Raw genomic sequence first — 15,883 nt, 5'->3', positions numbered from 1 at the left:
TGCAAGAGAAGTTTATTCTGAGTCTATAGTATACGTGTATGAATGATATAGTGAATTTTTACTGGACAATTTGTGTTTGTGTTTCTTTCGTGCACAATGGGAATTGACACAAACAATTTGTTGGAGGTTTTACACCAGACTGAATTACCGTATCCATCAAGGGGAAGAGACACGTGCAAACACTATCTTCCGTTTGATCAAGAAACAACACTATCTTCGGTTTTATCAAGAAACTTTGAGATGCCACTATCACTGAAATTCTGGAGAATATGTCTTCCGAGAACATTACTAATGTCAAACCAATTTATGAGCCTTTTGATGCTGATGTAGCTAATAACTATGGTCCTTTCGATTATGACAAGAAGTAATGAAGTCAGAAATAAAGGCCGGTCATTGAAAACAATTATGCATCACTTCAGAAGGTTCAAGGACAGGATCAGAGATATTATGAACAATAAGGAACAAAACGTGAGAAACTAAAGGGCAGAGCGGAGTATGTTTGGTCTACGTTTAAATAGCCAAGACCTAATTCCATGGCTGTGTAGGATGCTGATATAAGGCGGTGGGCATGCACGTAAGCTAGAGCGCTTCAACTCTGGATCTGCCTACGTATTGAATTTTAAGGCAGTTTACAAGATTGTGAGTCGCAGAGTTACCAGCTTTGTAAGAAAAAAATTGTTCAAATGGCTCTGAGCACTATGGGACTTAACATCTGAGGTCATCAGTCCCCTAGAACTTAGAACTACTTAAACCTAACTAACCTAAGGACATGACACACATCCATGCCCGAGGCAGGATTCGAACCTGCGACCACAGCGGTCGCGCGGTTCCAAACTGTAGCGCCTAGAACAGCTCTGCCAATCCGGCCGGCCAACTTTGTAAGAGACAGAGAATTCTGCTATTCCATTTGGTAGTGAATTCAGTGACACTATCGTTTCCAACTATTCAGCAGCTAAAATTCTACGTACCGACCAATCTGGATTTAATTATGACATTCATAGAGGCTGCACACTATTTAGCAAGGGTGAATGGCTGCACGGGACGCTATTGTTGGGCTGCAATCAGCGTCCGAAATATCACATTCGTACACTATTCAGCCAATTATTTTCATACAATATAGCCTTCTTTCTCCACTACTCATTTTCTTCCGTGAATCAAGTGGTACATTTGGTCCCCTTGAGCAAAAGGAACCGACCTCCGAACGTATACATAACGGCTTCAAAATCAGGCGAAGTGGACTAGAATATTCTTGAACAATGGCGGAATTACTATATCTCTCCCAGTATCGGAACAAAATATTGCCTGGTTCTGGATGCATTTTCATTCCATCAGCAGGACCTGTTCGTAATTCCACATAAACACATACAGGTAACAACAATTGCACCTGGCGCAGTGTCCCTTTCTCAACCTTTGCTTGTATACTTTTTCCGTCAGCGGAAAAAGTGCACTAAACGTTTTCTCATGAGCGAGTTTTATTCAGCGACATTGATCCACATTCGTAAGGCTGCCTTAGACCTTCATGCACTTATCTATTATCAGTTTAGAGCCCCCATATTTAAAAAGATGTTTAAGTAAACTTTATTTCCAGCTGAATGTAATGCTTCTAAAGCACCCGACAATGTGTTCTGGAATACGGAAGGTTCAAGTTGGTCAACACCCAACTGTGTCATTTATCCAATGCTCATATTGTCGTTTACATTTGTGTTTAACAGACCCACAAACATGCTTAATAATAGGTAATTACAGCTAAATGGAATAAATAAATAAATAAATAATAATAATCAATAAGTTACAACTGTGTTTCTTGTCCTATTCATTATTACACCACTATCTACAAGGCTCACCAATATCTATAATTACCGCTACGGGCAGCTAGAATTTGTACAGTAAGTATTGTTTACACCTGACATTTCCATCTTAATTAATTTTGTTTCAATATCTGCGAGATATTTCGCGAATATATTTTGTCAGACTTCACACAACCACACCAACAAAAATCTAATAGCGTAGGGTCTGGCGATCTTGGTGACCATTTAATTGCACTATCATGACTATTCCAGCAATTAGGGTAAGTGCGGCTGAGATGTTGCCTCACGCGTCTGCTAAGATGTGGAGGGGCTCCGTCACTCCGGAAATTCTTTACAGTCCGCATGGCCAAAGGAACGTCCTTAAGGTGTTTAACGAACGAGTTTCCCCAAAAATGCAAATAAGTCTGTAACATCATTCGTTCCTCAAAAATGACTGTACAGCCCAAAAACAAATGTACATTCAGTCTCGGAAACCATTCGAAATATCGCTTATATCTATAAGAAGTTTTTTGTTTCAGTTGAGTGTTCCTGTCATATCCCTGAATGCTGACCATTCCTCCTGGGAAGGCCTGTCTAATCTAACAGCGGTTACTTCGGGTCCTGGAGCTTTGTTCGGTTTGAACAATTGCAGCTGGATCTCGAAGCCACTGATACGAATATCTATTTCACTGATCTTTGAGTGATATAATAATTAAACTGGGGGAGATACTCCGACATTTCCCTTTGTAAAGGAACATTTGAAAACAGAGTTAAACATTTGTTTTTACTTTGCCATCTTCAAATTCAGATCCTGTCTCGTCCACGAGTGTCTGGGCATTAATGCTATCAGCCTTCATACAAAATCGCCTCCAGCGTAGAAAGTACATTTTCCTTCGATACATTTTAAGTTCGTTATCGTCTGCGATTTTATAGCGAGGCTCCGATTTTTTCTCTCTGAATTTTCAATTGTCTTTCTCTCTGGGGAGACGCAGACAATAGATCTGGTTCTTTAGTCAAATAAGCTAGAAGCTTTTCGGAAAGCTCCGATTTATGCACTTGCGCACCATTTTATGAAAGCTTACTTTAACGAAATATTACTGCGGCATATGAAGTATTAAGCCTAGTCATATGAAGAATGTAATCGGCGCGTGTTGGAAGTTAATGTCTGCAGTGCCCAAAAGTAGTTAAAGAACTACGTACTAAATTTTCTCTCTTGTCGGTTAACGGTAACAATCTTTTATAAATTTATGTTGGCAGAGATAGCTGCCGGACCGTGACGGAAGATCACAGACAAAATAATTGTTCTCATATCTCGTACGTGGTAACCAAAAAGACAAAATATTAATCATTCCAGTTTAAGGGAGGTAGGACATCAAACGTGACGATTTGGAGCAGGAGAGGTACCAGAGGACATTTTACTTTCACTGTCTATACTTTTACGAATAAATTCATAAAACTTTGTCAGAATGGCCAGAAAGGATTCAGGATTTACACTCATAGCAGTGGAAGTTCAAAAATATAAGAAAATATTTTTTTTTTACATTTAAAAGTTGACATTTTTTTCTCTTACGAATGGCTGCATTTGTTGCTATAGGTACACTTTTCTTCATAAGTAAGGGAGATTCTTTGATGAATTTTGCACAGCATACAAACCATACTTACAGGTGTATGAAACTCTAGAATTTTCCAAATCTATTGAAAACTGTGGTAATAATTGAGATAATTAACTATAAAATTTGAGTTTTTTCTAAACACGAAGTTTAAAATGTAACAGCACCATCATTTTTTCATAAATTAAATAACTTCTAGAGTTTCATACACCTGTAAGAACCTCTATTACTTAAGAAGAAAAAAGTTTTTAATTTTTTTGAACTTCCACTGCTATGAGTGTGAATCCTGAATCCTTCCTGGCCATGCTGACAAAGTTTTATGAGTTTATTCGTAAAAGTATAGACAGTGGGAATTAAAATGTCCTGTGGTGTCTCTCCTGCTCTAAGACGGCCCGTTTGACGTCCTACCCCACTTAAGACTTTTGGAAATTGTAAAAAATAATTTCGTAATAGAGATACGAGAGCAGCCTAGTGCGTTATTCACTCAGCACTTCTCCTATGCTTCGCTTTACACAGTAATATGCAGCAGTCGCTGTTTCTTTAGCAGTACCTACACAGAGACCGTATACTGTGGAGCGTCCTTCCCATCACGACAAGATCCTGTATAAAACGAGCCACAATTTTGGCCTTTTATCCGCTGCGCGCGTCGCGTCGCGTTATCGAACGCCCTGGACGTGGCGGCGTTAGCACAGTGTGTGTTTTTCGCAGGGCGCGCATGCGCGGCGCTCGCCTTGCGGGTTGCCGGCCTCGCAGAGTGTCGGGGCAGAGCGCTAGTCCTCTCAGTGCCGTCATAGGCTGGTAAGAGAGAGGCGACCATGTGGCGGCTACAGCGGCATCCTCTGCAGGTAAGCCCGCCGCCTAAGTCTCGCTTGCGCAAAGTACTTCCCCGTTTCTGTGGCCGCTCTGCTGCCTTAATGAGAACTGGCGCGGAATACAGGTTCTAGATGAGATAGTCTGTTTAGGTGGGAACTAGGTCCTAGAAATAACTGGATGATTCGGGGAGGGAACCAATCCTGGAACTGTCTGTATTTTCGTAATGGAAGTGGTCACAGTTAATGTGCGACGTGCATCGATAACAGTAGAGTGTAATCACTATTTTACAATGGTAATGGAGATCGGTCGCGACTAGGGACAACGAACCGTTTTTTAGCAGAGTGTTTTATGGAAGCCACAATAAACTAAATAACAACGGCTGGACGAATACAAGATATATGTTCAAAATGGTTCAAATGGCTCTAAGTACTATGGGACTTAACATCTGAGGTCATCAGTCGCCTAGAACTTAGAACTACTTAAGTCTAACTAACCTAAGGACATCACCCACATCCATACCCGAGGCAGGATTCGAACCTGTGACCGTCGCGCGGTTCCAGGCTGAAGCGCCTAGAACCGCTCGGCCACACCGGCCGGCCAAGATATATGTCCTGCATCGTGACCACTATGGCATTTCGTCCTCTAATTTTCGTATAAGTTATTTACCAGCACGGATTCCGTGAACATCGATCATGTGAAACCCTATTCGCGTTTTTCTCTACGTTGATGAAAGCCACGGATCAAGGCAGTCAGGCACATGAAGTATTTCTTGATTTTCGAAAAGTGTTTGATTCTCTACAACACTTACCCGTATTATCGAAAGTACGATCGTAGTGGGTCTCAAGCGAAATTTGTGAACGGACTACTAGGTAGGGGGTACTCAGCATGGCTTACTTCAAACGGCTCTGAGCACTATGGTACTTAACTTCTGTGGTCATCAGTCCATTAGAACTTAGAACTACTCAAACCTAAGGACATCACACACATCCATGCCCGAGGCAGGATTCGAACCTGCGACCGTAGCGGTCGCGCGGTTCCAGACTGTAGCGCCTAGAACCGCTCGGCCACCGCGGCCGGCGTACTCAGCATGTTCTCTTGGGTGTAGAGTCATCGACATATGTAAAAGTAACTTCAAGTGTGTTCCAGGGAATTATGCTGAGACCCTTGCAATTCACATTGTATGTTAATGACCTTGCAGAAGGTAATATCAGACTTTCCGCAGATGATGACAGCTATCTGTATCGAAACAGTCTGATAAAAGACGCCGGCCGGAGTGGCCGTGCAGTTCTAGGCGCTACAGTCTGGAACCGCGTGACCGCTACGGTCGCAGGTTCGAATCCTGCCTCGGGCATGGATGTGTGTGATATCCTTAGGTTAGTTAGGTTTAAGTAGTTCTAAGTTCTAGGGGACTGATGACCTTACAAGTTAAGTCCCATAGTGCTCAGAGCCATTTGAACCATTATTTTGAAAAAAGGCACAGAAATATTTAGTCAGACTTTGAAAATATTGGAGCAGAGACAGCCATCTTGTTTAAGTATTCAGAAATGAAATTTGCACTTTTCAAAACGAATAAACGTAGTGTCCTGGACTACAGTACCAACGAGTCACAGCTAGAATCGGTCAGTTCATATAAATACCTGCGTGTAACAATTTTCTGGTATATGAAATGGAACGAAGAGTAGGTTCAGTCATAGGTAAAGCAGGTGGCAGACTTCGATCCACTTATGCGTGAGTAGAAAAATGCAGTTAATGTATCAAAGAGACAGCTTACAAATTGCTAGTGCGCTCCATCCTATAATATTGCTCAAGTGTGAAAATATTAGGTTGGCGCATAAGATCCTAGCGTTTTTGTTTTGCATGTTGGTATTTCCGCTGCTGTGGATTTGTTTATCCATTGTCATTTTGTATTTGAAGAGCACTGTTCAAATGGCTCTGAGCACTATGGGATTTAACATCTGAGGTCATAAGTCCCCTAGAACTTAGAACTATTTAAACCAAACTAACTTAAGGATATCATACACATCCGTGTCCGAGGCAGGATTCGAACCTGCGACCGTAGCGGTCGCACGGTTCCAGACCGAAGAGCCTAGAACCGTTCGGTCACAGCGGCCGGCAGTTCACTGTTGCTGTCTGAGTTTACATATTGTTATTTGGAAATAGTTGTCCTCGATGGTGAGTGTTCATCGGAGGTGAGGGTATCATCTGGAGTGCCGCAGGGAAGTGTGGTAGGTCCGCTGTTGTTTTCTATCTACATAAATGATCTTTTGGATAGGGTGGATAGCAATGTCCGGCTGTTTGCTGATGATGCTGTGGTGTACGGGAAGATGTCGTCGTTGAGTGACTGTAGGAGGATACAAATGGCAGCTAACTCTAAATACAGATAAATGTAAATTAATGCACATGAACAGGAAAAAGAATCCCGTAATGTTTGAATACTCCATAGTAGTGTAGCGCTTGACACAGTCACGTCGATTAAATGTTTGGGTGTAACATTGCAGAGCGATATGAAGTGGGACAAGCATGTAATGGCATCTGTGGGGAAGTCGGATAGTCGTCTTCGGTTCATTGGTAGAATTTTGGGAAGATGTGTTTCATCTGTAAAGGTGACCGCTTATAAAACACTAATAAGACCTATTCTTGAGAATTGCTCTAGCGTCTGGGATCCCTATCAGGTCGGATTGAGGGAGGACATAGAAACAAAACAGAGGCGGGCTGCTAGATTTGTTACTGGTAGGTTTGATCATCACGCGAGTGTTACGGAAATGCTTCAGGAACTCGGGTGGGAGTCTATAGAGGATAGGAGGTGTTCTTTTCGTGAATCGCTACTGAGGAAATTTAGAGAACCAGCATTTGAGGCTGACTGCAGTACAATTTTACTGCCGCCAACTTACATTTCGCGGAAAGACCACAAAGATAAGATAAGAGCGTTTAGGGCTCGTACAGAGGCATACATGCAGTCATTTTTCCCCCGTTATGTTTGGGAGTGGAACAGGGAGAGAAGATGCTAGTTGTGATACGAGGTACTCTCCGCCACACACCGTATGGTGGATTGCGGAGTATGTATGTAGATGTAGGTGCAGATAGTATGTGGAGCTGTGGCCGCTACGAAATGGAGTGGCAAGTGGAGCAATCGGAACATTTACGAATTATTCTCCTGTTTGAATTCAGTAGAGGGTTGAGAGCAGCGGAGGCAGCCAGAAACATTTGCGCCGTGAAGGGGGATGATGCCGATGGACAGAGCACGGCAAGAAAATAGTTTTCTCGTTTTAAGCAGGATCGTTTTGAAATTAGTGAGTCTCCACGGTCAGGAGAACCTTCGGGGTTTGATGAAGATGGTTCAAACGGATTAATCCGCAACGATCCACGTCAGAGTACTCGAGAACTGGTAAATGAGATGGAAGCGTGATCATTCCACCACTGTGCGTAATTTGCGTGCAATGGGGAAGGTTAAAAAAATGTAGCGTATGTGTAACGCATGTTCTAAGTCAAAATCACAATAATCAGCTGGTGGTCATGGGTGCATCGTTGCTTGCTCGTCATCAATTGGCTCGTGAACAACACCGACCGTTCCTACCCTGTATCGTTACTGGTGACGAGAGATAGTGTCTTTATGCTAACGTAAGGAGAAGAAAGCAATGTTTGAGCCCAGACAAAGCACCGACTACCCGTGCAGAGACCCGCGCGCATCCACAAAAGGTAATGTTTCGCATCTGGTGGGACACCGACTGTGTGGGGTGCTACGAATTGCTTGCTGGAGGTGTAACCATCACTGATGACATTAACTGTCAACACCTGAGACGTCTTGGAGACGCGTTCCAAGAACAACGACCATGAAGACTGCCGCCTGCTTTGTGCTAGACTGAGGAAAAAAGAAAACACTGTACAGGGCTGGGAACTCATTCCGCTACCACCTTATTCTCTCGGTCTTGCGCCCTCAGAGCTCACCTTTTCCGCTCTTTATCGAACAGTCTACAAGGAACTTCCTTCGCGGATGAAAATACGCTCCGAACATGGCTCGACGAGTTCTTCACCTCAAAACCACGACATTTCTACAGTCGCGGAATCGAAAAGTTGACTCAGTTTTGGCAGAGTACTGTAAATTGCGAAGGAGAGTATATTATGATGACCAAGGTCTCTGCTATGTGTGTGTGTTGTATTTGCTAACCACATGGAAAAACTCACCGACCTTATGCACCATCCCAATATTTGCAAGAACCTCGTGTGCTTGCTCGGTAGCCGTGGATACCGCAGCGTAAAATGAAGAGAAAGGGGTAACACAGTGGACAGGCAGGGTGGATACGAGCTACCGACGGCCTGACTGCTACAGATGACAGTCCATCGGACCGTATACTCTCGCCAGCCCGGGTTCAACTCTGTAAACACTCAGCCAGCAGGGAACTGTGATGAGGCATCGCTGGAGGAAATCCCTATCCCCGGATACAATCTAGCGATTCGTTATTTTCTATCAACCACCTGACATAATAACAGGGACAATAACCAGCTGTACAGCCACTTCTCCATAGCAATTTTTACTTCAAATTGTCCGGTGGCATCTCAAAATGTGACGTCGGCGGCCATCTGGCAACCGAAATAAGACAGTACGTAGGGGAAGACCATCACCAGAATCCAGCAGCTAGTTGCCAGAAGGGAGCGGCTGCAAATTCCGTCGCAACGTCGGCATTTTACTTGTTTTACTGTTTCATAATGACGTAGTCTAGTCCCAAAATGATTTTATTCGAAATGAACCAGGATCTTTATTTCAGCTTAATTGCTGACTAAATATTGCCCTTGCTTGTACATCTACATCTTCAGCTGCATCTACATAGATTCTCCGCGAGCTAGCGTATGGCCCGTGGCAGAGGACACCTTGTACCACTACGAGTGATTTCCTGTCCCGTTCCACTCGCAAATAGAGCGAGGCAAAAATAGCTATCCATATGTCTTCGTATGAGCTCTAATTTCTCGAGTCTTACCGTCGTGGTCCTTACTTGTAGTGTATATTGGCGACAGTAGAATCGTTCAGCAGTCAACTTCAAGCGCCGGTTCCCTAAATTTTCTCAATAGCATGTTTCGAAAAGAACATCATCTTTCCACCAGGGTTCCCATATGAGTTCCCGAAGCATCTCCATAACACTGTGTTGTTCGAACCTACTGGTAACAAATCTAGCAGTTCGCCTCTGGACCGTTTTGATGTCTTTCTTCAGTCCGACCCGGTACGGATCCCAAACACTCGAACAGTTGTAAGATAGCAAGAACTATGCCCCTTACATGAAGTCGTTAAAGATCACCGAACTCAAGTTGAGCGAACAGTAGGGCTAAACAAAAATGACTGACAACGCACAATGCATCTTGTAGAGAGTATAGTATGAACGTAGTGGAATAATTAATGTTGGGTGATGGTTTTAAAGTAATTCACGCCATGTAAAAACTTTGCGGAAACGCGCCGATTTACTGGAGCCTAGTTTATCCCAGGGAAGCATTCAGAGTTGACCGTGGCCGGGTGGCAGCGCGCGTCTGGGGAGTGGCGAAGGGAAGCGACAATAGGCAGCTTAGGGCGGCTCAAGCTCTGAGAAAGCGGTAACGGGGCGTGGCCTCCAGCTGCCTCAAGATGAGTGACAGTGAGTGGGTGGTTGACCCCATGCTGGTGTACCGGGAATCAGACGGAGAACTTGTACGCCTGTTGATAAATGTCCGTCGTCCCGTTTTCAGTGAAGCATGCGAGAAAGCCGCGCAAAGCTACGGTGGAGCGGTCAACAGAGGTCAAAATATGCGTGTTCGTGACTATAGCAACTTCACGCTGAATTCAAAGTCTGCAGAGTCTGAAGTAAATCAGGTGAAGAGTGACAGAATGAAATACGCCGGCCTGTGATGGGAATGTAGGACCAAGGAGTTTGAAGTACTCTCCTGGGAGTCAGAATTCTGGAAATATTGATGTTTTGTGCAGATGCTAACCTTGATGGGTGTCCTGGGAGGAGCTAAATAGCAGAAGTTGAGAGGAAGGGAAATTTTGTGGAAATTTGTTCACTTCCCAGAGCAGGCATTGGTCGGCGCAGGGAAGCGATGTATAATTAACGCGATTTGCGCTGCAATTTGCGTAAGTGATTTTGCTGGAGGGGAAACCGAGGCGAAGAGCGGACTGGCAGAAGTCTCTGTAGAGGTTTTTTTTCCGTTCCCAGCTTGCGGACTTGGCGCTCTTTACTCAGCTTGCCTGAGAGAGAGTGAGCATCTCTGCAGTTTAGGACTTAGCAAACGGAACGATTGAGCTTGGAGATAGAAAGTTTTCGTTCAGCTATGTACTGAGCAAGATAGCTAGGAGTGAATAGACGAGCGCAGCCTTGCAGCACCACGAGGTCGGTCGACGTCCACACAACGACGCCTCTCTGCCACGCTTTATTCGGTGATATTGCGCCCGCACCGGCCACTGATTAATTTGTTTGATCACGTCGGCAAAGTTTCCACGAGGGTTTCATGGGCCGTGTATTGTGGAATTCTTCTCACACTTTGCATTACGCCTGCGTCAGTCGATAGGAATTAATTTTGATTTATCGCGCTTTACTCCACGCAAACGCAATTTATTCCCACTGCCCGTTAGGAGAGTCATGTAATGTGATGATTGAAGGTCGTGAGTTAAAATAAATTTGTGCTAATCGACTGCATCCATTTTCAGTCAAGTAGTTGAAATCCCAAGTCACTTTCTTAATTAATTTTATGTTCAAAATTTGCATCTGGTGTTCAATAGCTGAATATAACATCAATGTGCACCCCTTTTTAATTAAAAGGGATCAATTCTGAATCAATTAATATCATCAATCAGGAGTCACAGGGCCTTATTACTTTCTTTGCGTTATCCGATATTGCGGCAGTTTTGCACTCTCTGTTGATCTGTTAGTCAATTATCTGAGGTGAACACACACCAAAACCAGATAAATGACGGGTGGGGTGTTACACACTATTCAAGAGTGGGTCCTCCCAGCGTCCTATATGTGGCCTCCTTTACAGATTAACCAGTCATTCCTAAAATCTTCCCAAATAGCCGAAGCTGACCATTCGCCATCCTTATCACAGTTCTCACATCTCGTTCCATTTCATACCGCTTTGCAGCGTTACGCCCAGATATTTAAACGATTTGACTGTGTCAGGCAGGACACTAGTAATACTGTATCAGAACGTTACAGGCTTGTTCTACCTGCTCATCCGCATTAACTTACTTTTCCACAATTAAATCTATCTGCCACTCATCACACGACCTGGAAATTTTGTCTAAGTCGTCTTGTATCCTCCTACACTCACTCAACTTTGGCACCTTAACGTACACCATGGCATCATCTGCAGGCAACCACAAATTGCTACTCATCCTGTCCGCCAAATCAATTGTGTATATAGACAACAACAGCGGTCCTATTACACTTCCATGGGGCATTCCTGACGATACCCGTGTATTCGATGAATATTCGCCTTCGAGGACAGCATACTGGATTCTATCCCTTAAGAGGTTTTCGAGCCACTCCCACATCTGTGAACTTATTCCACATGATTGTACTTTCATTAACAACCTGTAATGGGGCACCGTGTCAAATGTTTTCCGGAAATCTAGAAATATGGAGGAGGAAGAGGAGATTGGTGTTTAACGTCCCGTTGACAACGAGGTCATTAGAGATGGAGCGCAAGCTCGGGTGAGGGAAGGACGGGGAAGGAAATCGGCCGTGCCCTTTCAAAGGAACCATCCCGGCATTTGCCTGAAGCGATTTAGGGAAATCACGGAAAACCTAAATCAGGATGGCCGGAGGCGGGATTGAACCGTCGTCCTCCCGAATGCGAGTCCAGTGTGCTAACCACTGCGCCACCTCGCTCGGTAGAAATATGGAATCTGCCCTTCATCCATAGTTCGCAGGATATCACGTGAGAAAGGGGGAAGCTGAGTTTTGCACGAGCGGGTTTATTATAATCGAGCTGAGAATATGTTCAACGATTCTTCAACAAACCGAAGTTAGGAATATTGGTCTGTAATTTTGCGCCCTCTTCTTCTACATTTCTTATGTACTGCAGTCACCTGCGCCTTTTTTCCGGTCGCTCAGCACTTTGTGCTGGGCGTGAGATTCACGATAAAAGCAAAATCATCATCTGCATGATGAGTGTGCTGTGAACACTTCGTCTTCCAAGACGACAGCAGTCGTTTTCATAGGGCTGCACGCGTTCGTTCCTGCTTCGACGAACACTCAAGCTTCCTATCGTGCCTCGACCGGCCCGCTAAATAATCCAAACTTAATCCTACAAATAATATCTCGATCTCCTTGAACAACGTAGAGAAAGTGGCAATCAACATTCCCGCAGTTTGGTAGCTCTTCGAGATCTACTCATCGAATACTGGTTTCAGCTTAGTTTTTTTGTCAAAGATCTTCTGACTGGTCTGCTATGGCCCGTCACGAATTCCTCTCCTGTGCCAACTTGGTTCAAATGGCTCTGAGCACTGTGGGACTTAACATCTATGGTCATCAGTCGCCTAGAACTTAGAACTAGTTAAACCTAACTAACCTAAGGACATCACACAACACCCAGTCATCACGAGGCAGAGAAAATCCCTGAACCCGTCCTGTGCAAACTCTTTCAATTCATAGTAACACTTGCAACCTACGTCCTCAGTTATTTGTTGGACGTATTCCAGTCTCTGTCTACCTCTGCAGTTTTTACCCTCTGCAGCTCTCTGTACTACCAGGGAAGTCATTCCCCGATGTCTTTACACATGTCCTATCGTCCTGTTCCTTCCCCTTGTCAGTGTTTCCCACACACTTGTTTCCTCGCCGATTCTGCGGCCAACCTCCTCATTCCTTTCCATGTCACCCCGTCTAATTTTCAACATTCTTCTCAAACTCTTCGATTCTCTTCTGTTCCGATTCTCGCACAGTCCATCATTCACTACCATAAAATGCAATGCTCAAAACGTATTTTCTCAGTTATTTCTCAAATGAAGGCCTGCATTTGATACTAATAGACATCTTTTGGTCAGGAATGCCACCTTTGCGTGTGTTGGTATGCTTTTTATGCCCTCCTTGCTTCTTACGTCGTGCGCCGTTCTGCTGACAAGGTATCAGAATTTCTTAATTGATAACTTGAATACACTGAATTAATGTACCACAATAAGTTCGTCTATTTCGTGATCACCAGTCTTGATGTTAAGCTTGTCGCTACTTCATTTCAGCTTCTTCTCATTTGTTTTGTCTTCCTTCGGTTTTCATTCAATCCATATTCTGAACTCGTTATATTGTTTACTCCATTCAACAGATTCTATAATTCTTCTTAACCTTCAACGAGCATAGCAATGTCATCAGGGAATCTTATCCTTGATATCTTTTCACCCTGGAGTTTAATCCCACAGTTCAACCTTTCTTTTATTTCCGTCATTGTTTCTTATATATATAGATTGAACAGTAGGGGGCGAAAGACTGAATCCAAGCACTTCATTCTTGGTCTTCCAATCTCACTCATGGTTCTTGTACATATTGTATATTACCCGTTGTTCCCTATACCTTCCGCCTATTTTTCCTAGAATGCCGAACATCTTGCAACATTTTTCATCGTCGAAGGCTTTTCCCAGGTCTACAAAACCTATGAATGTGTCTTGATTTTTGTTTAGGTTTGCTTCCATTATCAACCGCAACGCCAGAACTGCCGCTCTGGTGCCTTTATCTTTCCTAAAGTCAGACTGATCGTAATCTAACAGATCCTCAATTTTCTTTTCCATTCTTGTCAGACACTTGGCTGCATGAGCTGTTCAGCTGACTGTAAGCATGTTCTTGGATTTATTTGTATTTGCTGTCTTCGGAATTGTGCGCATATCAATTTTCTGAAAGTCTGATGGTGTGTCGCCTGTCTCATAGATTCTACACACCAACTTGAGTAGTCGTTTGGTTGCCACATTTCCCAGTGATTTTAGAAATTTCTGTGGATTGTTGTTTATCCTCTTTGCCTTATCTGATTTCAAGTCTTCCATAGCTCTTTTGAATTCCGACTCTAATATTGGATCCCCTATGTTTCCTATATCAACTCCAATTTCTTCTCATATCACGTCACCAGAAAATTCGTCATATAGGTCTTAAATATAGTCTTTCCATTTATCCGCTCTGCGCTTAACAGTAGGATTCCCTTATCACTCTTAATGTTGCTGCCCTTGGTTTTTCATTTCACGGAAGGTTATTCTAACTTTTCTGTAAGCTGAATCAGTCCTTATGGTGAGTATGTCTTTTTTAATTTATTCACACTTTTCCTGCAGCCATTTCGTGTTGGCTGCTCCGCTCTTCCAATTTATTTCATTCCTAAGTGAGCTATAATGCAGTAGTCCTGTTTTTCCCTGAATGTTTTTGTACTTCCTTCTTTTGTAGATCAATTGAAGTATTTCTCTTGTCATGCAAGGTTTCATGGCAGGTACCTTCCTTTTACCTACGTTTGTCTGTCCAACGTCTGTGATTGCTCTTTTTAGAGATGTCCACCACTCCTCAACTGAACTCCCTACTGTGGTATTCCTTAGTGCAATATCGTCAAACGCGTCTGATCATTTCCATGTACTTCAGTGTTCCATTTCTTACCACACTGGTTCTTCCGGACGATAATCTTAAATTTCAATTTACTCTTCATCATTATTGGCAACGGCCTTGCCACAGTGGATACACCGATTCCCGTGAGATCACCGAAGTTAAGCGCTGTTGGCCGTGGTCGGCACTTGGATGGGTGACCATCCAGGCCGCCATGCGCTGTTGCCATTTTTCGGGTTGCACTCAGCCTCGTGATGCCAATTGAGGAGCCACTCAACCGAATAGTAGCGGCTTCGGTCAAGAATGCCATCTTACGACCGGGAGAGCGGTCTGCTGACCCGACGCCGCTCCTATCAGCATCCTCCACATGAGGATGACACGACGGTCGGATGGTCCCGGTAGGCCACTCGTGGCCTGAAGACGGAGTGCTGTTTTCTTCATCATTATTAAAATATGATCTGAGTCTATATTTGATCCTGGACACGCTTTACAACCCCATATCTGATTTCGGAATCTCTGTATGATAATGATGTCATCCAGCTGGAATCTTCCCGTGTCTCTGGATTTTTTCCCAGGTATATCTCTTCCTCTTGTGATTGTTGAACAAAATATTCGCTATTACTAGCTGAAATTTATTTCAGAGCTCATTATCCCGTCTCCTTTCTCATTCTTACCACCAAGTTCATATTCTCCCCTAACTCTTTCTTGTACTCCTTCCCCTACAGCTGCATTCGAATACCCCATGAATAACAGATTATCATCTTCCTTTAAGTGAAGGCCTTCGACCACTGCGTTGTCAGTGGTGAGAGGTACCGCCTGAAATTTGGTATTCTCGGCACACTCTCGACACTGTGGATTTCGGAATATTGTATTCTCTAACGATTTCCTGCATGGAATGTTCCGAGATCAAAGTCTGTTAATTTCCTTAGCGAGGCGTGATCACGTCTGAAACTTTTTCACATGACTTTGCAAAAACAGACATAATGTCTTATGGGACATCAGCAATCAGTGAAATTATAGTGTTACTTAAAAACCGTCTTGATTGCAAATATTTTTATTCATATGACCGGTTTCGGTTCATTCAGAACCATCTTCAGATCTGATATTTCAGTTACAAGAGTAACCCGTCCAAATCCAGCAGTTTTCA

At 43.6% G+C, this 15,883-nt stretch overlaps 1 protein-coding gene and 1 pseudogene across 1 annotated transcript in view; both read left to right on the top strand.

Annotated features, from left to right (window-relative positions):
• Positions 1–4,178: 4,178 nt before the first annotated feature.
• The window catches only part of LOC126271873 (uncharacterized), a 103,578-nt gene continuing 91,873 nt past the window's right edge, over positions 4,179–15,883 (top strand). Inside the window, exon 1 of the mRNA XM_049974221.1 lies at positions 4,179–4,242. Within this exon, the coding sequence (XP_049830178.1) occupies positions 4,213–4,242 (30 nt within the window). The 5' untranslated portion in view covers positions 4,179–4,212. The remainder of the gene's footprint in view (positions 4,243–15,883) is intronic.
• On the top strand, positions 14,847–14,964 carry LOC126274508 (5S ribosomal RNA; annotated as a pseudogene).

The sequence above is a fragment of the Schistocerca gregaria genome, chromosome 5 (genome assembly GCF_023897955.1).
Source record: "Schistocerca gregaria isolate iqSchGreg1 chromosome 5, iqSchGreg1.2, whole genome shotgun sequence".
In the NCBI taxonomy this organism is placed as follows: domain Eukaryota; kingdom Metazoa; phylum Arthropoda; class Insecta; order Orthoptera; family Acrididae; genus Schistocerca; species Schistocerca gregaria.
The sequence above is the reverse complement of the archived record's forward strand: the minus strand, read 5'-3'. Positions and strand labels throughout refer to the sequence as shown.